Source organism: Amblyomma maculatum, chromosome 5, assembly GCF_055883805.1.
Source record: "Amblyomma maculatum isolate TAMU_Amacu chromosome 5, ASM5588380v1, whole genome shotgun sequence".
Taxonomy (NCBI): Eukaryota; Metazoa; Arthropoda; class Arachnida; order Ixodida; family Ixodidae; genus Amblyomma; species Amblyomma maculatum.
The window spans coordinates 155,065,331-155,087,739 of NC_139348.1; the positions used below are offsets into that span (position 1 = coordinate 155,065,331).

General features: G+C 46.8%; 1 protein-coding gene across 1 annotated transcript; it reads left to right on the plus strand.

The window, feature by feature from the left end:
* The first annotated feature begins 799 nt into the window (after positions 1 to 799).
* Positions 800 to 19,792, plus strand: LOC146190037 (salivary peroxidase/catechol oxidase-like). The gene is made up of 13 exons (XM_084605404.1): positions 800 to 825; positions 4,611 to 4,846; positions 7,223 to 7,343; positions 8,991 to 9,217; positions 9,324 to 9,680; positions 11,334 to 11,435; positions 13,135 to 13,248; positions 13,665 to 13,792; positions 13,905 to 14,157; positions 15,092 to 15,419; positions 15,897 to 16,066; positions 16,880 to 16,988; positions 19,606 to 19,792. Exons 1-13 carry the CDS (start codon positions 800 to 802, stop codon positions 19,664 to 19,666), a joined length of 2,232 nt encoding a protein of 743 aa, XP_084461530.1. The 3' UTR covers positions 19,667 to 19,792.
* The last annotated feature ends 2,617 nt before the right edge of the window (positions 19,793 to 22,409 follow it).

Sequence of the window (22,409 nt, forward strand, 5' to 3'; positions counted from 1 at the left end):
GGGAAGAAAAAAAACAACTAACAACTTGATTGGACAAGGCCTCGGACGGAACAAAGGCTAGGCAGACGCGCTGTCTGCACGCTCCCACGCCAGAGCGTGTTTAATCCTGCCAGATGCAACACTTCCACCAAGAGCCAAGCGTCAAGAAGCAACGCAAGGCTACAGGGTGCACCAAGTTACAGATTGTCGCGTCACCTATCGGCTTTCAGAAAGACGGCTTATCAAAATCGGCACTTCCGAGGTGGAGATGGTTTTGTTGCCTAGCCTTTTCTAACGCGCAAAGAAATTATGTTCACGGTAACTACTGCGAAGGCGGCGTACATACAGAGCTTTGATGCAAACAATTTAGTCGACCTCGAATGACCCTTTTATATGTAACTGCTCCAATTGGCCCATAGAGTGCTCTCTCTTTTTCGATCCAAGGGGGTGCGCATATCGCCAAGTTTGGAGAGCACAGCCCGCTACAGTTGCTGAAATTTGAAGCGTGTTTTCTCCCCACTAAGACATCTGGCCTCTCCTCTAAGTACAGCGTAAACGCTGCGACGCGAACCAAAACAGCGCTACGCTAAAAGCGGAGAGCAAGAGGAGGTTAGGCAAGAGCGTGAAATCAAGTGGGAAGAGAGGAAGTGCATGGAGTGCGACGGTCGGCGGCTGCCCGTCGGAGTTTCGGAAGGGTCCGGCTACTTCGAGCGAGCTGCTTGGCGCGCTGTCGTCCTTCGCGACCGGCTGCGACCGCGGCAAGAGGATGTAAGACCCATCTTCGAGTGGCTGCTACGGTGCCCTTGGGGCTGTGCGAAACATGGCTCAAGGTAACGTCGCACTCAGGTGAGTACAATGTAAACGCGATGACTGCGCGCGTGCCTTCGAAAGCTCGTTAAAACTGCGGTGATCGACCTTGCTGGGAACGGTTTGTAACGTGCTGATCGTGAGCAGGGTGGAGAGAGCGCTGTGATTTCAAAACGTGTGGGCGAGCAGCGCAGGCCCGTTCGTCCGTCGCCGATGGGTGACTGAACTGAGTGCTGAACGCTTTAAGAGGAAACTAAAGCAAATCTGGGCGTGCCTTGGGGCGGAGTTTGGAGGAAACGATGGCAGTGGGGTTGTCCGCATGTGTGAGATTGTTCCAGACTAGAGAAAACAAAAACACTCGCTGTTTGTAAGGAGCACTGACTTGTGTTTACGGTGCGATGAAGTTGTCGCAGTGGGAGCGGCTTCGATTTGTGTAGCAGACGACACGCGCCGACAAAGGCACAAGCGCGCAGCGTCGTCTGCTACGGAATTCTTGCAGGTGGTGTTGCGATGAAGATGACGACGCTGTTCTGTCCGCATTCCATTATATTTTGCTCATGAATGTACATGTCTAATGCTTGTGAACTGAGCGACACGCGGCGCATGAATCAAAACAGCTCGAAAACGCCAGGCGTCGCTTGTGCTTTCTTTTATCAGCGCCTGTAAGGCATTCATTATCAATTCGATAGGTTATCGGGATCCTCAATTCTACTCTTCCTTATATGCGACCTACATCGCGAATCGCCGCTTTTCGAGGGAGTAATTGCTTGCCCGTTTTGTTAGGTTTTTGATTTTTGCTACTCCACACTCCAAGTCAGGGAACTCGCTGTTGCTGCAACTTGCCTTTCGAATTCACGGAGAGTACCTACAGAGAAGTTTGTTTAGTTGCGTAAATGAACAAGTATATAAGCCTGTCACTTAATACAAGTTGATGGGATGAAGTAAGGTCGATAAAACGATGACAAAGTAGAAATATTAAAAGGCCAGCATGACACGATCATTCATTTCGATAAACGCTTGAGAACTGAATGAAAAAAAGAAATAACAAATATTGGTTTCAATGTAATGTCTAATACCTATGTAGCGTTTTATTTCGCAACTTTTCTTCTGCGTATGGTCGACATCATCATCATCATCAGCCTGATTATACACACTGCAGGGCAAAGGCCTCTCCCATATTTCTCCACTTAACCCGGTTCTGTGCTAGCTGCATCCACTTGACCCCTGCGAACTTCTTAATCTCATCCGCCCACCTAACTTTCTGCCGCCCCCTGCTACGCTTTCCTTCCCTTGGAATCCAGTTTGTTACCCTCAGCGACCATCGGTTATCCTCTCTTCGCACTACATGTCCTGCCCATGTCCATTTCTTCTTCTTAATTTCCACTAGAATGTCGGTAACTTGAGTTATTTCTCTGACCCACTCTGCACGCTTTCTATCTCTTAATGTTACCCCTACCATTTTTCGTTCCATAGCCCTCTGGGTTGTCCTCAACTTAAGTATATAGAACTCTCTTGGTTAGCCTCCACGTTTCAGCCCCATAGGTGAGTACAGGCAAGATGCAACTGTTGTATACTTTCCTCTTGAGCGATACCGGTAAGCTGCTAGTCATAATCTGCGAGTGCTTGCCAAGTGTGGTCGACTGATGGTCGACTGACAAGTATGGTCGACTGAAATCTATAATTAAGCCTTCTTTCTGTGTTACATAGTACAATTAAGGCGGCCGACTTTTATCTGGATCATTTGTGAGGCGGCCAAATGTGAGCAGAGTTCGCGAGTTCCATATATCAGGGCATGAGCAATTTCATGCTTTCCGTGAAATGAAAAATAATTTGTATTGCTTGCTAAGACAGGCAAAATACCAAAAGTATTGAAAGCCTTTGTTCTAAAGAAGAGAAAAAAAATTGTGGATAGAGAGTCTGCGAAATAAATTTGAACATCTGGTTATTGACGATAAATTATTTTTGCTACTAATTCTTACATCAAAAAGCACCTCCGGCTTTACAGATTTGTACTTGGAATTTTGTTACATATATTAAATAGTTCAACTAAAGAGAGTAACTAATGCATAAATTGTAAAACATTCATTTGAGCAGACTCATTAGCGTTGAACAGTTAGCGAGTGATATATATATATATATATATATATATATATATATATATATATATATATATATATATATATATATATATATATATATATATATATATATATATATGTATGTATGTATATGATATAGCGCAAACTGGAGATGTCAGCTGATTATAAAATATAGAAATGAAGCATCCGGAATATAAAAAAAAAACACATAACAGTGGACTTGTTTCATCTTTTCGATCGGGGACCAATCTTTGTCAAGAATTAACGTGTACTTGTCCTTTTAAAATAACTATTCATAGAGTGGGTGAAAAAGCAGAAGGACGTGGGCGAGGTAGAAATGTTGCCTGCCGCGACGCGTAGAAACCGGACACCCAATCACAGGAAGGGGGTAGGAATTGGGGAGGCACGGAGTGCCCATCCTATATTGTCAAAGAGGGGGGAAAAAAGAGTGGGGAGAAAAAGCAGAAAAGGAAAAAGAAACGAAGGAGGGGAGGGGTAGTTTAGCCTAGAACAAAGGAAGAGTGGAGGCGCCATTTGTGAGCGACTGTGCCGCTACCAACCCTGACACCGGTGTGGATATGTATGTATGTATGTATGTATGTATGTATGTATGTATGTATGTATGTATGTATGTATGTATGTATGTATGTATGTATGTATGTATGTATGTATGTATGTATGTATGTATGTATGTATGTATGTATGTATGTATGTATGTATGTATGTATGTATGTATGTATGTATGTATGTATGTATGTATGTATGTATGTATGTATGTATGTATGTATGTATGTATGTATGTATGTATGTATGTATGTATGTATGTATGTATGTATCTAACGTCCCAGAGCTGCGAATCGACTATGGGATTAATTTCTAACTCCTGGGGTGATGACGCACGCATTTCATGCTTAGTTTTTAGTTTCTCTATACCAAGAAAGCTCCGTGTTCTGTGAGAGTCGTTTATTCGCAATAAGAACGCGGTAATCTATCGATTCAGATCCCCTTCGACTTTGCATTCGCAGTATCCTTTGAATTGGAACAGTTCTGAACACTTCATCGTGTTACTGTGCGCACCCTGGGTACGAATGATCAAAATGTCTTTTCCACAAATTATGACGCCTGTAGCGGTTTATAGAACGTACAGCGCGACGTTTTACTGAGTGCAGCGGTCACAGTTGACTGATTTCGGCGCAAAAGCAGCGGAGCGTAACAGTGCAGTATGCGTTCCTTTGCGCTGAGCTCTGTGAAAATGTGAAAGCGGCCCATTGTTTTCGTCTAAATTGCTCTAGCCCTCCTGCCGTTTATCTTTCCATTCTCAGGAGCAATGCCTCTATAATATAGCAGTTCCTGTATAATGTTGATTAGCTGGAAAGGGAAATGCGACGTTCGAATGGCCTACGCCAGTAACTTTATACCTAGAGTATTCTTTCTAAAGGCCGTAAGAGGAAATAACTAAGAAAAACAGTAAAAAAGAAACAGTCTGCCTTCTAACCGTGACGTTTAATCTTTCATATGTTTTCTTTGATTTTGATTATTCCTTTGTTTACTATGTTTACCTCTTTAGGAAGGGCAAGGCTGTTTCTCCATTGAGTAGACTATTCGAGAATTTTCTTTCAAAGCACGTTTTGATGCTACCGGGTTCGCATGAACAGGAATTTTGAGTTAGGCGAGTTCGAATGAACGCGTTTCAGCTTATGTTGCTCATGTTTTCTTTCCCACCAGGGAACTGTGGCTGGCCTCAGTGTGCGCGCTGGCGCTGTCCTCGTCTCCGTCTCTACTGTGGAACGTGGAAATACCCAGGCCCGTGCCCAGAAACGACTTTGAACCGTGCGAATCAGCCACCGTCCGGCCTGCAAAGCAGCCAACAAATGCCGGCGGTCTAGTCATTAACGTCACCCTCCTACTGCCAGCGATCCACCAGGGGGTGAGGGAGAGTGTCAAGTACCTGCAGAGGCACGGTGAGGGAGAAAGTGGACGAACATTGTTTTCACTCCCTTCTTGAGCAGTAAATATTGACACGAGTGTGTGTTGCGTAGTCGCAACGATATAGGATAGAAAGTTGAGCTAGTTGGTGTCTGAAGAGAGCAGCGCCAAGTCTGATGATAAGGAGAAAAAAAAAAAAGTAAAAACAAAAAACATTCGCAGGTTTTTAAGCTAGTCCGAGCGAAAGCTGTGCAAATGCACACTGGATTCCCTCTGCAATTCTAAAATAGGAGATTCGCGGGACAAAAACTTTCACCGCAGAAAATGCACTGGGAGATGCGAAAGCACTAGCTCTTGCACGACGTCTTTGTAATTTTTATTTTTTAATATGTTTACCTTGATTTCATTTATTTATATTTATTTGTCATTGATTTTCGTCATTTCATAATTGTCTGTTTTTATTAACGATTTTTATTTATTACTGTCACTAATTATTTTTATGTTATTATTAAGAATTATCATCATCACTGATCATCATTATTATGTTTTATACAGCCAAATAATGCTTTCGCATTAGTATTTGGTTTACAAGAAAGGAAAGGTGCAGTCTGTACACTTTCTCTGTGAACACTTGAGCCGCGTTGTAATGGAAATGAGCCCGAGCTAAACTTGGCTGTGGTGGACACCTACACTTGATCTGTGAATTGGTTTACAAGGAATGCTCCGCCGCGGTGGTACAGTGGGTAAGATGCTCGACTACTGCGTCGATGTACCCGGGTTCGATCGCGACCGCGGCGTCTGCGTTTAGGTGGAGGCGAAACGAAGTAGAGTCCATGTGCTGTGCGATGTCAGTGCACGTTAAATGTCCCCAGGTTGTCGAAATTACTCCAGCTCCCCACTACGGCTCCTCTTTCTCTCTTTCTACTTTCACTCCCACCTTCCTCCCTTCCCTCAAGGCGCGGTTCAGGTGCCTGCAACGTGATAGATACTGCACCTTTCCTTCCTGTGAACCAATTAGTGCAATTTATAGGGAAGGAAAGGCGCAGCATCTGGCGACATATTTGAAAACAGATTTTACGGACTAATGCTCTTAATAAGACTCGCGTCTAAGGGCATGACGCGATGCCGTTAATAGCTCCCGTTTGGTAGCTCTCATTGCGGATCCATATTCGTGTACACGAACTTTTCTACTCGTTAATCACTAAACCCTTAATATGCTCTTCTAATATCTCACGCATACGTTGGCATACAGTCGTATGTGAGAGAGCACCCGACGTGTATGTAAAGCATCGCTTAACTAATCCGTATGGACTTTGTGCGTTGCCTAAGGGTCGCGTGTCTGACTCGGAATGCGAGGGTCCTGGAAGGCTGGATTATGATTTCACCCTCCTCTCTCAGCGGAGAGCCCTTAGTCAACAGTTCCTGCCAAATCGGCCATGTCACGTGGTCGCGTGACGTCAGAAAACCCTATGACTAATAAGTGTCCGGCCATTCCACCCACCATGTAACACCAGTTATTAAACTATGCCTGTGATATTTCTAGCAGCTTACCGGTATCGCTCAAGAGGAAATTATACAACAGTTGCATCTTATCTGTACTCACCTATGGGGCTGAAACGTGGAGGCTAGCCAAGAGGGTTCTACTTAAGTTGAGGACAACCCAGAGGGCTATGGAACGAAAAATGGTAGGGGTAACATCAAGAGATAGGAAGCATGCAGAGTGGGTCAGAGAAATAACTCAAGTTACCGACATTCTAGTGGAAATTAAGAAGAAGAAATGGACATGGGCAGGACATGTAGTGCGAAGAGAGGATAACCGATGGTCGCTGAGGGTAACAAACTGGATTCCAAGGGAAGGAAAGCGTAGCAGGGGGCGGCAGAAAGTTAGGTGGGCGGATGAGGTTAAGAAGTTCGCAGGGGTCAAGTGGATGCAGCTAGCGCAGAACCGGGTTAAGTGGAGAAATATGGGAGAGGCCTTCGCCCTGCAGTGGGTATAGTCAGGCTGATGATGATGATGATGATGTGATATTTCACTCACAACGCAAACACCGACAACGCCGAGAACGGACCTTCTGGGTAAGAGGGCATTTAACGCTTCCGCGTTAGAACAGCACGGTTCAAGGGCCTGTGCCAACCTGGTTTACCGCAGCAATCACAACGGTCACGTGCCTGGCGCTGGTCACATGATGGCACAGCACTTCGTGTGATCGCGTGATCAAACTTTGCGATCTTTTGCTGTTAACCGCGTATAATAGCTTTTAGTCAGTAGTCAGTTTCCATTCAAACACGCGCATGGTTGCAAAGCGTACGACCCGCGCCATAGCTGCTCTTTTCTTAATACACTGGGCATAACTTACTCAAGTGGCATGCACGCCAAGAACGCGACATTCGTACCTGCCGCACGCTCGCAGGGTTCCAGAAGTCCAAGTACGAGAACGTGACCTGGCCCAGGCTGAGGCGACGTCCGGGAGCCCGGGACTTCGAGACGGTCGCCTACGCATCTCAGTTCGCCACCGAGTACATCGCTGGAAGGTATTCATATCATGCGGCGTAGACGGACTGCTTTAAATCAGCTTGTAAGCTATTTACAGCATGTTCAATGGAAACAATTTTTCTTCACTGAGAGACGGTTCAGTATACGATGTCATTGCCTCCGACGGTGTGTACTATTTCCGATTGCTTAAGCGCTTGAGCATTGAACTGCTCGCATCGATGCTGAAAAGGCTAACGGAATCAAGTCTACCCGTTTCTGCATGCACTTCATTGCGACTTACCCTCCTCCCACCCTCTCGGTTTTCCTGAAACAAAAAGGTCAGCATATAAGACTTCGGTGGGGATGGTACTCGTGTTCATTTGCTGTCTTCAAAGTGAACTATATCTTGCGATGCCTAAACAGCCGCATTAGTCCCATATATGGTACAGGAGGAGAGATAAAAAGTGCAGGAACAAGGGTCAGGTAATATGGTACTGAAGCTGAAATAAATGGTCATGAGTTAAGCGTGTATAATGTGAAGGCAAGAGAATGGATGGTCCTTTAGATAAAGCGGCAGCGATAAGAGAGGGAAGTGTAGAAAGGGATTGTCGAGAATCAGGCGGGTGAAATTAGAAAGTTCATGGGAATGAAATGATCGCAGCTGTATACTCGACTGGATCGAATGAAGGGATATGGGAAAGACATTTGTGTCGCAGCAGGCGTAGTCAAGACGACAGTAATGTTGAGGGATTTTACGCATTCTAGTGACTTCTTTACTTTAGGCGGCGACAAAATTTCCAGGAGGATTTTGCGAAGGCTTTACCAGCCCCATCAATCGGAAGAGCCGTCGGCGTACCTCCCACTTGCAGAGTGCCAATGCTCAACTGTTCGTCGACAGCAGTGTGAAGTGAGCGGGACCGTGTAGAAAGGCAGCTATGCGCATCGTGGAACATGCGTGCGAGGGGAGTAGTGACGAGAGTGTAACGTCATCGTTCGGAGCTCAAGCCAAGGCTACTCTCAACGCGCGTGCTTTTGCATCCCTCCTCGCATAAATGCGTCATACATATCGACTTGGTCTACCGGCGGACGTCTTCGGCGGCGCATCCCATTGGCCGCAACGCCAATTTGGCATGTGTGGTGCTTTGAAGAAACGTGTGCGTTCTCGATTCGACGCGACAGCAACAGCCGAAGTCCGGTTCGAAAAAGCATGCGTGGTGGCCGTACCGGTGCTGTAGCACGGAATTTGAAGAGGCTTCTGTGGCCTTTGCGGTCGTGTTCATGCTCTTCTTAGCAGTCTAAATGAATCTACCGAATTTTGATAAGTTTATTAAACAAGTTCGTCAAGTAATGAAGTTCGGGAAAGATGGCGGTGACAGGGCACCGATATCCAGCACCAGAAGATGGTTGATAATCCAACGGCAGAACCTTTGCTGCCAAAATTGATTAAGATTCTGACTGGTCGGTATAGATCATCGAAGGCTCACAGTATGTGGTGCTTATTCGTTCCTATGTTGGTGTCTAGAGGGATTCTTAGTGGCTAAATCTGCTCTGACGGTGAGGCTAATTATGAGCGAGTTCCAAGAGGCTGATGTAGCAGCCCGGAGACATGCTCTTGTGTAAAACGTTGCCGTCTTCTTTATAAGTAATTTCTGTATCTCCGTCATTGTTAATGACTGCGGTTTCTCGTCTGGCTTGCACCTGCGCAGGTTGAAGCTTAAAGCAGGTGACGTACACGGCACCGTCGTGTGCGTGGACGTGAGCGACACCGCGTTGGGCCACATCTGCCCCAAGGACCTGACCGAGGAAACCGTGTGTCCGCGGAAGGCGCTCCACTACCGCACACAGGATGGCAGCTGCAACAACTTCGACAGGCCGTCGTGGGGTGCCACCTTCTCCACGCTCGTGAGGCTCCTGCCTGCCAGGTACGCCGACGGTACGTTTTCCTCATCAGCTGGCCTTTAACTTCTCGCGAGATTAGCAGCAGCTATAACAGCTAACGCTGTCACAAAACTTTGCTCTGTAATATTAAAACATTGCAGGGATATCAAGACCTCGTGTCTCAACGGGCGGCTCTCCGCTGCCCAGTGGCCGCCTGGTCAGCCAGACGTTGACCAGCCTGGACCGCACGGGCAGGTCCCTGGACGACCCACGGGCCACACTGATGCTGATGCAGTGGGGGCAATTCGTGGACCACGACGTGTCCCTGACCACGCTGTCGGTGTCACGCACCGGGTTTCCTCCCAAATGCTGCCGGCCGCTGATGTCTGCCGAAGACGTGCACCCTGAATGCATGGCCATCGCCGTCTCGTGGCAGGACCGGTTCTACCGGAAGTTCGACGCCACCTGCATGGAGTTCAGCCGCTCGGCGCCCGCTGCCAAGCGAGGCTGCAGGTTGGGTACGACATCTGCGAAGATGCGGTCCTGATGGTCACTCGTATACTCTGGCATTTTAATTTACAGCGCAAACAGGACTTGAAAGTGCTTAGCACGTTGCTGCCGTATACAGCAACTGCTGGCTGCTGAGCTGTCGGCCATTTATTGTAAAACGGCAGGATCACTGAACTTTCGTCTGTTTTACTCTGTGTCACCCGCCGCCGTAGCTCAGTGTCTAATGCGTTCGACTGCTAATTACAAGGTAAAACGATTAGAAGCCTCATCAGGGTTAACGGTACCGAATTCTGCGGTTCGGAGTGTCGTCACCCATGTCCTAGAGGTCTACTTCTGCGTCGATCTGGTACCTTAACACACAGCAGATAAGGATCACGTCAAGAAACTACTTACGAAGATAAGGATCACTCTTTCAAGCAGGAGCTAAATACAAGCGTTTTAGGAGTGACCAATTAACCTATAGACACGGCGAACACATGACACGCCATATGAATGAATCTCTGAACTAACAGTGAAAATTAAGGAGGAAAATGAATTGGTGCTAAATCAAAGCTTTGAAGGAGCCAAAGAAATTTGTCTAGCAATATATGCTTAGCAATCTCTTCCAAGCAGTTTGCACAGTAATGAAGCCAGTCACCTCCAATATTTTAAATACAAAGAATCGACAGAACGCGCGCAGCATCGCTCCCCTATAGTCATACCATCATCCAAGCACAACAGCTGCATGCACCTCCACTCGATTTACATCTCGACGCTGCACCCGGTGCACTCCGTACCGCCACTGCGCCCCCTTGGGACGACACTGCTTGCTTGGGATCGATCCCGATCGTCGCAACCGCATTTCGATGGTGCTGAAACGCAAAATGATGCTCCAGTAATGTGCAAAGTCACTTCGGAGTCATCCACTGCGAAATGCCCATATCATAGATGCGCCTTTTGCTCGCAAAAGCTTATGAACCATCACTAACCAACATATCCGGCCTAATGTGCTGCTTTGCGGTGACTGTTAAACATTTCACTAACTAGCCAAGCGTTCCAGCTAACGTAGCCTTCAGGTTAAAGCTGTTGTGACGAGAAACACTGGCAAGAGCGAGGAATTAAAAAGACGTTTTTGATCAGCAGAGTTTTACATGATTACTGTCGTTTTACTTTGCTAAAAAACCATTGCTGGGCTATCGTATTCTTGGTTACTGTTCAGTGTTGCACATCGTACATCTAAAAACCACTCACAATTGTACGTGGTAAAAATGCTTTGAAGCTGCTACGCTTACTTCACGCGTTTTGTGATCAACTGACGCTTCTGAAATATGTCTGCAGCAAGAAGGCTATTCAAAAACGTTTTACAAATGTTTCAAAAGCCACTTGAAGGACACATCAAGTTCAAGCAACTGGCAAATACTGCAGGAATCTAGTTGGCACCCACTAGTGTAGCTCTAGTTCTCACGCAAATTACATGCAGTCAAGGCTTAAGCTAACTTTAGCGGAAGTCCTCATTGTCGTTTGGAAATTGAAGGTGCATACAGCATGCAACGCTGCCTGTCCTATAGGGTTCTACCCATCAAACTAAAGCATTTAACATCCATCAAGCTGCGGTGTTTGTGCAGCGGTGGTCGTCAATACAGAATCAACCATTCATGACATTGCCCTATTTCTCGCCTCAGGTGCACGAGACCACACGAATCAGGTCACAGCCTTCATCGACGCATCCACTGTTTACGGCTCCACTGCCGAAGAAACCAACCAGCTGAGGTCTTTTCGGAAAGGTTGGTGTGCATCATTAGTTACCTGGACAGCGATTTCTCAACATGATCATTGCAGAGCGTAATGGAGCGATATACAAAGGCCCGCTTATACACCAACGTAACAACGTGTAAGATAGTACTGCCGCCCTAATTTACTGCCATAGTGAAACACGCCTCACCACTCAACCGCTATGCTTTTTTTTTCTTCAGTTCGCCGAGAATAAAGTAATGAATCGATTATCTATAAGTACTGAACATTCTCATCCGTGGCTATAAGTGGCTGGTCCTTATATTTAATAAATGCACATAAGAACGAATTGAAGTGATAGAAATGTGAAAAAAAAAAATGTTATTCCACTCGCCAATATATATTCCATTTAAGATTCTTTTCCACTCCTGATTGGGTTCTAATTTTGATTCTATATTCCAGCCCTGATTTATTATCATTCTTTTATTTCGTTTGTATTCAAAATCGCGTCATTTATCAATTTTGCTGAATCATTCACTACCTGGCCACTCTCTCCGAAAGCAAATGAGAGGAAGGAAACCATCCTATATAAACGCCACCTGCATTGGTTGGTTGGTGGAAAAGTCGCAAAGACATCAACACCGGATAGTTTTCGCCTTCATGGAACTCCTGGTACCATATTGCATTCAGCTGCATCGCCTTAACCACAAATAATTAGCAATATACGTTCTTAACTAGATCTGTTTGTCCCGAATTTCTACACCGTGGTTAAGGCTGTCGGAGATGCGGAGCAAAGACATGACTGAAGGTCGACCATGATTGGAATTGATTTTACCAGAAAAATAACCTGAAATTTAAACGGATGTATTTTTGTCAGGTAACGATGAGGGGTCTTGAAATTTTTGTAATGATTTAATACGTATGCCTTTAGTGTGAGCAATTTGTTACGCTGCACATATTTCTTTTAGGCTGCAAGTTTATAATACAATGACGTTACTTTCAAAAACTGATCTAATCGTTTTGTTTCCATGCCTACTTTGCAGGGTCTAGAAACGGCAGATTTCTTTAAGTTCGCATTACTTGGCTAGTTTTTCTTTCTTTTTTAGGAGTGGCGTCATTATATGGCCAAGCTACGTATTGTGGTATGCACGTGGCCGCGACTTTTTTTGGACGTTACTAATTAGAAGAGTGTATGCCACACAAGTGCCGCTTGTCTGCCCACGCCCTGGTTACTGAAAGGACTCTGAATAAACATCGAGAAATTATTGTTAAATTTTATTGCTGTGTTGACGCAGCTGAACTTTTTTCCCAACCTGACACATTCCTGTCGTACAGACGTCCCTACCTTTCCTGCAAGGGCGAGCACAATCACACTCGAGCACAACCTAGATATTGATTATTTCACTTCCAATGATAGCTACATCAGGGATACTTTGGAAGGCCTATAGTGCTGTAGTACTATAGCTAGAGCCTTACACCTGCTGGCTGTAACCGAAAACTCAGTGACGTTGTGATTCCGAGTAATGTGATTTACGTCTGACCATTGAGTATGAAACATTGTCGTATTCACCTGAAAGCGGAGAATGTTCTGTGGGTCATCTGTGCAATCTGTAATTGATGTCTGTGTGACACCGCACACTACATTATATATAACAGATGACATACGCCTGCTGGAAGACAAAACTTGTTCAGTGTCGTTTCCACGCCTGCACTGCCTATTGTCGTTTGCACATAACTCGTTTCTACCTGCAGGCTTGCTTCGCACTCTGGATGTGAAGTGGTCCAAGCCTCTGCTTCCCCCGGGCTCCGAAGCCGAAATCCTCGAATGCCAGGAAAGAGGACGGAACTCTAAGTGCTTCATGGCAGGTTCGTATTTTGTACCCGGTATCCAGAATATTGAATTGCATTGGCACTGACGCGAATCAGAGCATTTCGAAACTTTGCTAAATACAAAGAATTTCTGCAAACTATGAAATACCGAAAAGCGCTTGGTTGCGCATTCCACTATAAATTGTACGAGATGACAAAGCAGCATAATAGGGCTGAAATAAACCTATTTCACTACTGCTGTTGTGACGAGCACGTTTCCAAGTTGCGCGGCGCCGGTAGCGTTGTCGGTGCAACACTGGGTGACGCCAATTGGCCAAGATGCTCTGACACCATGTATGACATCACTGAAACTATAGCTCGTGTTCAGTAGCGGGCTCACACATACATACACACACACAAAAAAAAAAAAAACACGAATGGCGGCTTTTTTTTTTTTTTTTTCGGCGCCGTAGGTGACTCCCGCGTAAACGAGCAGCCGGGCCTGACGGCGCTGCACACCGTCTGGATGCGTGAGCACAACCGTGTCGCCCGCATGTTGGCCTCACTCAACCCCAGCTGGGACGACGAGAGACTCTTTCAGGTGCGGCACGGGGCCACAGCGATGGTCCCCCGAAAGTCCCACATGTGGAATGACGTTACCATTTTAAACATTCAAGCTAAACGTTCTTGATCTAAGAACTTCCTCCCTCCAGGAGTCCCGACGAGTGGTGGCTGCCGAAGTGCAACACGTGACCCTGTGGGAGTTTCTGCCCGCCGTGCTAGGCGAGTCGGTGACGCAGATCTTTGGCCTCAAACCGGCCACGGCGCCCCGCTGGCGGGGCTACGATCCCTCCCAGAACCCTGGCGTTTCCAATGTGTTCGCCGCAGCAGCCTTCCGCTTCGGCCACAGTTTGGTGCCACACGCCTTCCACCGCTACGACAGGCGCCACAGGCTTCTCCTCAACGGTGGGTCGGCGCATGCGCTGTTGGCGTGTACACCCTATTATTGCCAAACGAACAGTGCAAGCTGTCCTGGTTTCAAGCGTCCTGCCGTCAGTTTCCTATATCCACCAATATATTTTTCATGCGTCTGCATTGTATCTGAACTTTTCTGTCCTTATATGTCAAACCAAAAAGTTTGACCTATATGCTCCTGTCCTTTTCATTCGATGCGTTACGTTTGCCAGTAGGCCGTGAGAAGGGCTTATGCGTAGCGCGCCCGATTAGTACCATCAGATTGAACTTCTTCACCATGCCTCAAGGTTCCCATAGCTTCTACTAACGATCACCAAGTAGCCCGACAACAAATTTGGTTATCAAAAGGAACGATGGCTTTTCAGCATTATGCCTTTATTTTGCATTGAAACGCGATATGGCATCCAACCTACGACCTCGCGCTCAGGAGCAGAGCGCCATAGCCTCTATAGTGTCCCCGCGGCGGATATTTGATTATCTTTTCATCCGCGCTGCAAGTATTTTTATTTACCTCCCAGCAGACTTAGCTGAGCATTTGTGGTGCGAGTAGCGGTTTCATTACACTAACTTACACACACGCACAAAAAATAAATGTTTACAGTGGAGATTTGCGAGCGTAGACGTATGCCAAATGAACCCTTGAGCGATCATGGACACGTTTTTGCCATCACGTACTGCTTTTTAGCAGTCGAATGAAAGTAACTCGGGGGTGTAAATTTACAGCGTATCTTATTCGCGACCCAAAGGCAAGAGGTTAAATTCCACAGCTTGACAACCCAATTTCCTATGTATTAATAACTAATATATTGTAACTTGACCAATCTTGATCTTCCGCCGGTTTTTACGCTGAAAGGAGCCTTCGTTACCGCGTTGAAACGCTCCGTCATTTAACCTATTCTCGCTTTACGCTCGCCGGTGCATCCAGACACTCCCCTGCACTCGGAGTTCTTCAACCCAACACACCTCTTTCGACCGGGAGCCGTGGACCGCCTGGTCCTGGGTCTCGTCAACCAGCCTGCCGCGGGAATGGACGAGCAGCTGAGTCCCGAGGTCACCAACCGGCTCTTTCAGCCCCAGGGTCAGGACTTCGGGCTCGACCTGATGGCACTCAACGTGCAAAGAGGGCGCGACCACGGCCTGCTTCCTTATGTCGCCTGGCGGCGTCATTGCGGCCTGCAGGAAGTCCGGGGCTTCCGTGACCTGGAACAGTTCATGGGACCCGCGGCAGCGCAGGCGCTCGGGAAGCTGTACGCGTAAGTACAGCAGCCTAAATGAAAATGTATATACGTTTTCTGCCTGGAAAAGAAGCTCCATCTGCTTAGCTGATTGACCGATCACAAACGCTTTAGACTGGTCGGTCTTTACGCTAACGGGTGAATAGAAAGATTCGGACAGAGCGGCGCGTGCAGTCTCTCGTCTTGATAGTTTGCCATGGACAAGTTATATGCATTACGTTTTTGTTATTGTTGTCATGCAAATATTGGAATAGTTTATAGAAATACGAGATTACTGATTTGAATGAATCAGATTTTTCCAGTGAAAATCGCCCAGTTTACAGCTGAAAACAGAGATTGTTGACTGCGTAAAGTGGTTGGGTGATATATTGGTTAATCGGCCAAACGTCAGCTGGTACCCTATATTAGTTAGTCATTATTTGCGTATGGAAGTATAATTATCGGTTGACGGATTCAGCCACTGACGCGTTGGATTCGGTGAACTGAAATGAACAGGTCGGTGGACGACGTGGACCTTTTTCCGGCGGGCATCGCCGAGAAGCCCGTGCTGGGCGGAGTGGTGGGTCCCACCCTCGCTTGCCTGGTGGCCGAGCAGTTCGTGCGGCTTCGTCGTGGAGACCGCTTCTGGTACGAGAACGGAGACCTGGCCTCATCCTTCACGGACGGTGAGCACGTATGCTGCCATATAATATATGCACCGTATGGAGGTGCACATACGCTGCGAAAAAAAAAATAATAAAGAAGGGCAGATGTCTGCCCTACACTATAGGTTGCATGCAGAAGCTGAACTCTGACACTTCGCTGTCACGAATAAGCGTAACTTACAGGTATCAAGGCGCAATTTTTTCTAAAATAATAATCACTATAGTGGGATGCAGCTCAAGGACACAGTGACAAATACGCCTCCCATGATGCACTTTAGATAATGACGTCAACTTCTATTGCTTTGACGTCCCAATTAATCCCGTTTTAGTGGGTGCATTTGCGATTTCACATTATGGGATTAACTGCGACCTCATGACAACTGGTCGACGCCATTGGCTGAAAGGCGCCTTTTGAGGAGAATGCACCGCTACTTTCCTGATTTGTATCCGTCTATAAAATGTTCGCGCCCAGCACATTGTCCGTAAGAGCAAGTTGCGTAACGTAGCGCATAAAAATTATGTGCACGCACAACACATAAGCGTTGGAAGTTTCGTGCGATTAGCAACATTAAAGATTAAAAAAAGACATTCTGCATTCCGCACTGTAGGGTCAACAAATAAGAAAATCTGAATGTTTAAAACATGGCCCGCTGACTGTATGCCTAAAGTTGCGGTAATTGAAGAGCATACCACTTTACCAGTTATATGCAAGGTGTCGCACTACTTCCTGTCCCTCCCAGCTGTAGCTGAAACTGGGGGTAGGAAATAAAATTAAGGGTCTGTGAGTGAAAATGGCCAACTATATTGCCTGGTTACTATGTACGTGATTCGCAGACCAGTTACGCGAGCTGCGCAAGCTGACGCTGGCGCGGGTGCTGTGCGACAACCTCGACGACATCGAGACGATCCAAATCAGAGTCATGGAGCAGGTGGACCAAAGACGGTGAGCTTCCATATGTGGCTACGAAGAGCGTCTCTGTGTTTTATTCTAGCCATCGGATGTTTCAGAGATGCCCACCATTAACATCTACAAATAAGCGTTTTAGGTAAAAGATAGCTTCAGTGACCAATGCTGTCGAGCCAACTTATAACGGCCGCAGGTATAACAAACGGAGCTACCGTCAAAATATGTATTAGTGCTGAAGGACCGTTCTCCAGAATATCCGGCGTCGGAATTGCCGGAATTATCGTTGTGAGCGAAAAATCGCATGACATGGCTCTGTCAGATGGTACGGTCGACAGGTGACGTGGCCGTCCGCTTACTGTTGTTGGATTATGTGAGGTCATGTGACCACGTGACACGGCCTAGTTGGCAGGTGCTGCCAACTCGGGCTCTGCGCCTTTGAAAGCGGGGGAGAGAGTGTGAGTTCGCAATTTAGGCTTACAGAATTCTCTTGAATCCTGAGTCGCTGAATTCCTTTGACTCGCTATCCCTACACCACGCGATCAAGGTCGTACAGCTTGTTAAAAGCGTAGGTGTGCATGTCTATTTCGGGTGGATGCTTTCACATGAAGTGGTATCTTACGACTTCATGGAGTGCGTGCAAGATAACAGAGGTACTAATAAAAGGGAATACAATGAATAGCAAAGTGAACGTACGATAACCAGAATCCGCAAGAGTATACGCAAACGGGAGCCAATAACGTTGTCGAGGCATACATTTATAGGCGGAGCTTTAATGCCTCCCCCGACCCCACCACGCCCATTATTTGGTCTACGGTACTGCGTCTCAGTTAAGACGAACAACTATGGCCCCACCATTCGGTTACAACGAACGAGGAGACGTCGTAAGCTTGGTACCAGCGAACGAAGGAGCGCATGACCGCACCGGAGAACTTGGAAAGCGCTTAATAAGGCCTGTTTTGAAGAAACAGACTTGCACAAGAAAATGCTTTAAATAAATAACCACAACTTTTGTCTGGGTTTGTATTTTTAGCCTTTATAGGAGAAATCCGCTTACTACAAACTTCGGATGCAGCGAACGCAATCCGCGTCACCGTCGGATTCGTTATAATAAGTGGGCTGGAATGTATAATATCAGTATTGACGAACCTCAGAAAGCACGTTAATCATACGAAGTATAATGTAGGGAACTAATTTCTAATACCTAACTCTAATTAGCGAATTTTAGAATAGGGAGCCCTATCTGTAAGGGGGACTGGGTAACTGCGAAGGGACAATGCACACGCGCAGAATGCTGCGCTGAAAGGTGAGGGATGCGGATTTCATTCTGGACACGGCCACTCGCGCCCGGCCATTGCCCTATCCACCTAACCGATAGGCTCCCCTATTCTGAAAATTCCTACTATTATGGCTAGGCGCCTGTTGCAGCTGGAGATTGTAGCAAGCCGTTAGATGCAGTCGTATCAGTTTTTAAATTTTATGAGAACGCGATTACTCTCTGCGCTATGGCTAAAAATATTTGTCATGTCGCGCCAAAAAGTAGGACTCTTTTTTTGTTGTTAAAGCGGGCGCCTTTTGGCCAGCACGTCACTCTGGGGTGCACATGTCACGTGGCCTACTTTTTTTCTTGTGGCGTATACGGTGCCTCGATGCTCGCGCCTTCCGATGACATGGAATGGACGTAACGGGGGCTGGATCAGCATAGAGAAACATACTTCTGTAGTATGTTTCTCGCGACGCGGCGAGCACGAGGAGATGACGTGGCGTATGCGCCAAAGAGTGACATGCAGCACTGGGAGCCATTGCTTTGCGCTCGCCAAATAAGTAAATATTTCGAAAACGACCGTTTCGCAAAGTGAGATTGTCGAAATTCGTTGAGCGATAACGAAGAGGATAACCTTGTTTTTGAAATTTTGTAAACTGATATAGCTGTTACCGATGGCAGCCACGTCTCCAATTACAGCTAGGCACCCCTACCTATCTCAGTTAGAAACTTATAATTGGTTCACAGGAAGGGAAAGGCGCAGTATCTATCACACTTGCGTCTGTGGACAAGGTGGGAGTTGAAGTGCAAAGAGAGAAAGAGGAGGCGTAGTGGAGGGCTACGGAGTAATTTCGACCACCTGGGAATCTTTAACGTGCGCTGACATCGCACAGCACACGGACGCCTCTTCGTTTCGCCTCCATCAAAACGCAGCCGCCGAGGTCGGGTTCGAACTCGGGTACTCCGGACAGTAGTCGGGCGTCTTATCACTGCACCACCCCGGCGGGGCAGTTAGAAAGTTAGCTTTCAAAAATTAGTTAGCAATCTCATCTATAACATGTTTCTCATGCTCAATAAAGCCCGCGAACACTGGTTTCATACTATATGCCACAGAAGCTGTCATCTGGTATTTCGGGTAATATCTGTGCAGGATGTTGGTATACTGCAATCATCATCATCATTAGATTTGCGGCATCCGCGACCTAATAAACCAAACTTCTTAACTTTACTCAGCTCTGTGCCTTCACTATACTGTGCGAATATCATGCCCTACCCAAGCATCATCATTCTCTGCTTAGTTATATCATCGACCCGCATTTGTTTCCGCGATGTTTTGTTGTAACCTTTTTGCCTAGTTTTAACTCAATTACTCCCTTTTTCTTTTCATTGCAGGAACAGAAGGCGACCGTGCACGAGGATCCCGGAGATGAATTTTTCGTTTTGGAAATATTAATATATTCGCACCTGTACCTAATCTTCTCGGCTCACGTTCCTTACTGCTGCGAACGTGTTTCCTCCAAGGGAATGAAGAATAATAATTAAACGGCTGAAGGATTGACGTGAAAAAAGCGCGGGTTCGTTCCACCGGATCCTGGATTTTCTTACTTGTTTGTTCATGACAACAAAATAAGCAGCTTTAAAGTGCTGCTTAGAACCAGCCACCTCGAATGGTTCTTTAAAGACAAAATTGCACGCGTACGTCTTTTGCAGATAAAAGCAGGCATCTCATTTACATGGGCGATGTCATGAATGTAACGTAAACTTCTGAGCGTTTTAGCGAAAAAAGTCGGTGTGAATTAAGGAGTGTGAAAACTCCCAAAGAAGCGTTTAATGGCACTCCTTTCGAGAGACTCCTTGTTACAAAACCATGGGATCATGAGGCGCCTGAAGGGGACCGTGCTGAGGGAGGAGTGGGCGGGGGGGGGGGGGGGGGGAGGGGGGAATGGCGAAAACGTTTGATTTAGATTTAGCGTGAAATTTTTCTTTTTTATTGCGTAAGCAATACGGCGCCAGGTTTCAGCCCGTCGCGTAAACCCGGCCGGTAGCCACGTTTGACCTTTAGAGCAACCGCAGATGTGGCCCCTCTTCAACCCGGACGGTAGCCACGCCGCGCCGCAGCCTAAACATATCGCACCACACTTGGCTACACTACATGCTGAACCTGAGCGTAGCCATGCAGTATTGCTTACGCAACCTACCGGGTGTAACTAAAGCTAAAGGCCAGCTAATTTTTTCCCTTAAATTAATGTGCGCTTCAAGCCGGTTTGCGTTTCTGCTACATTGTAACTTACGTTCATCGAAAACGAAATGCAGGCAAAGCTCGATGAGCGTCTCGATCAACTTAAATGTAATGTTCCGCAGCGCCAACTGAGTATCTGAATGCTCTATACTCAGGGCCACCTGGATCGGATCCAGTCGCGGTTTTGTTTGCACTGAGCGTCGGTATAATGAGGTGGCAGGTGCCCCGCAAAGGACGCCCTTCAGCCATTTGTGAGTTTTAGAATAGGGGAACCCTATCAGTTAGGGGGATAAGGGAATAGCGGCGCACGATTGCCCATGCGCAGGATTAAAGCCACATTTTCGCCTCGCATTTACCCTATTTTCAGCTAGAGGATGGAATAGGTAGTAGCGGAGCGTGAGTGCGCATAAGCAGAATACCCCCCCCCCCCCCCCCCCCCCCCCACCCAATCGCCTTTTGAGCGGAGCATTGTGCGCATGCGTACTCGCGCCCCGCAATTACCCTATTCCTCTAACGGAAATAGGGTAATTGCGGGACGACAATACGCACGCGCGAAATGGCGCAATAAAAGGGCGAGGGGTGCGCCCCTATTATAAAGCTTAAGTTTTAGAATAGGGGGACCCAACCGGTTTGTGTAATGGGGGATAGGGTAATAGCGAGGTGACAATGCGCACGCGCAGAGTGCTGTAATGAATAGGCGAGGGGTGCGGTAATCGCTGTGGACATGCGCACTCGTGCCCCGCTATTACCCTATTCTAAATCTCTCTAATGACTTCGACCGACCCTCATGAAGCTAGTGAACCCTTTTTCATCTGCGCCATGCACCCTGTGAAGTTAGCAGGTCCAAGGCGATTACCCACACTGTCTTAAGAACCGCTTGACGCCATAGATCGAGGGCCTCTTTCGAGGGGCGTTTCTCGCTTCCAGACAATAAAACTATGCATACGTCCTCAGGACGTCCTAAAAATCTACTTATGAGGACGTTTGAGGGTATGCTGATAGTAAACAAGCCCTCACGTAGTCCTAGCTGTAGATTTCAGCTTTGTTTGCAGGACATCATTACGACGATCTGACCAAGACAGATTTCGCAAAAGTGTTCATGGTCACGCTTAGCAAGGTGATTGAGTTGACCCCCTTTGTAGACGCCAGTGCTCACATGTTTGCGTCTTTGTGGACTCTCCGTACAGAAACAGGTATATTCTGTTTGCGCCTCAGTGCCAACATATATATCATGCATATTATACAATTGACCAGAATCCCAAGTTAAAACCTACCAGAATTTGTATGCTCAAGTTTGACGTTTAATGCATAAGATATGAGCCGCGCGTGCGAGATATGCGGTAGATTGATACTAGTGCGATGCCACAACGTTCTCTTCCGAGAGGACGTCAGTATATACTTGAGTTTCTTCCCCAATCGTCCGGTAACGCACAAATTGCGAGGACAACTTTTTGAGCCCATGTTGGCAATGATAGCCTCCAACTCCAAATGTAATGCAGGCGTCCAGTTTGACGTTGTTGGGAACATATGCTCCCTTCACTAGGGCATGATGGCCTTGTTTACTTTCGAGACAACCTGCCTTTCGAGAAGGAAAGGGAATTAAAAAAAAAAAAAGACCCGCAAACACGCTCTTAATTCATAGCACGCAGCGGATCATATTGTTGCGGGGTTGTATTTGATGTAACGAAGCTGCGATGGGCGGAACTCGGTGCAAAGACTTCAGGAGCCGGGCAGCATTCACTTTGTCAACGTCGTCGTCTTTCAGAACACTTCGTCGTCCACGCGTTCCTCGGTCGTCGTCGTTGTCTGTGAGCACACCACTTTGGTCACGCGTTTACTGGTAACAATATAGATAAACATTTCCGGTTATATGCCACGCACTAAGCTGCTATTTATTATTTCAATGCTCCTCGACATTGCAGAACGCGTGCCTGTTCTTATATGCAGGGTATTTCAC

Bases quoted from the DNA above. Each gene is read 5' to 3' on its own strand.
- LOC146190037 (XM_084605404.1), top strand. From the start codon at position 800: ATGGCTCAAGGTAACGTCGCACTCAG. The intron at 13,793-13,904 runs GTGCGGCACGGG...TCCTCCCTCCAG, and splicing joins ACGACGAGAGACTCTTTCAG to GAGTCCCGACGAGTGGTGGC. The intron at 16,067-16,879 runs GTGAGCACGTAT...CGTGATTCGCAG, and splicing joins GGCCTCATCCTTCACGGACG to ACCAGTTACGCGAGCTGCGC.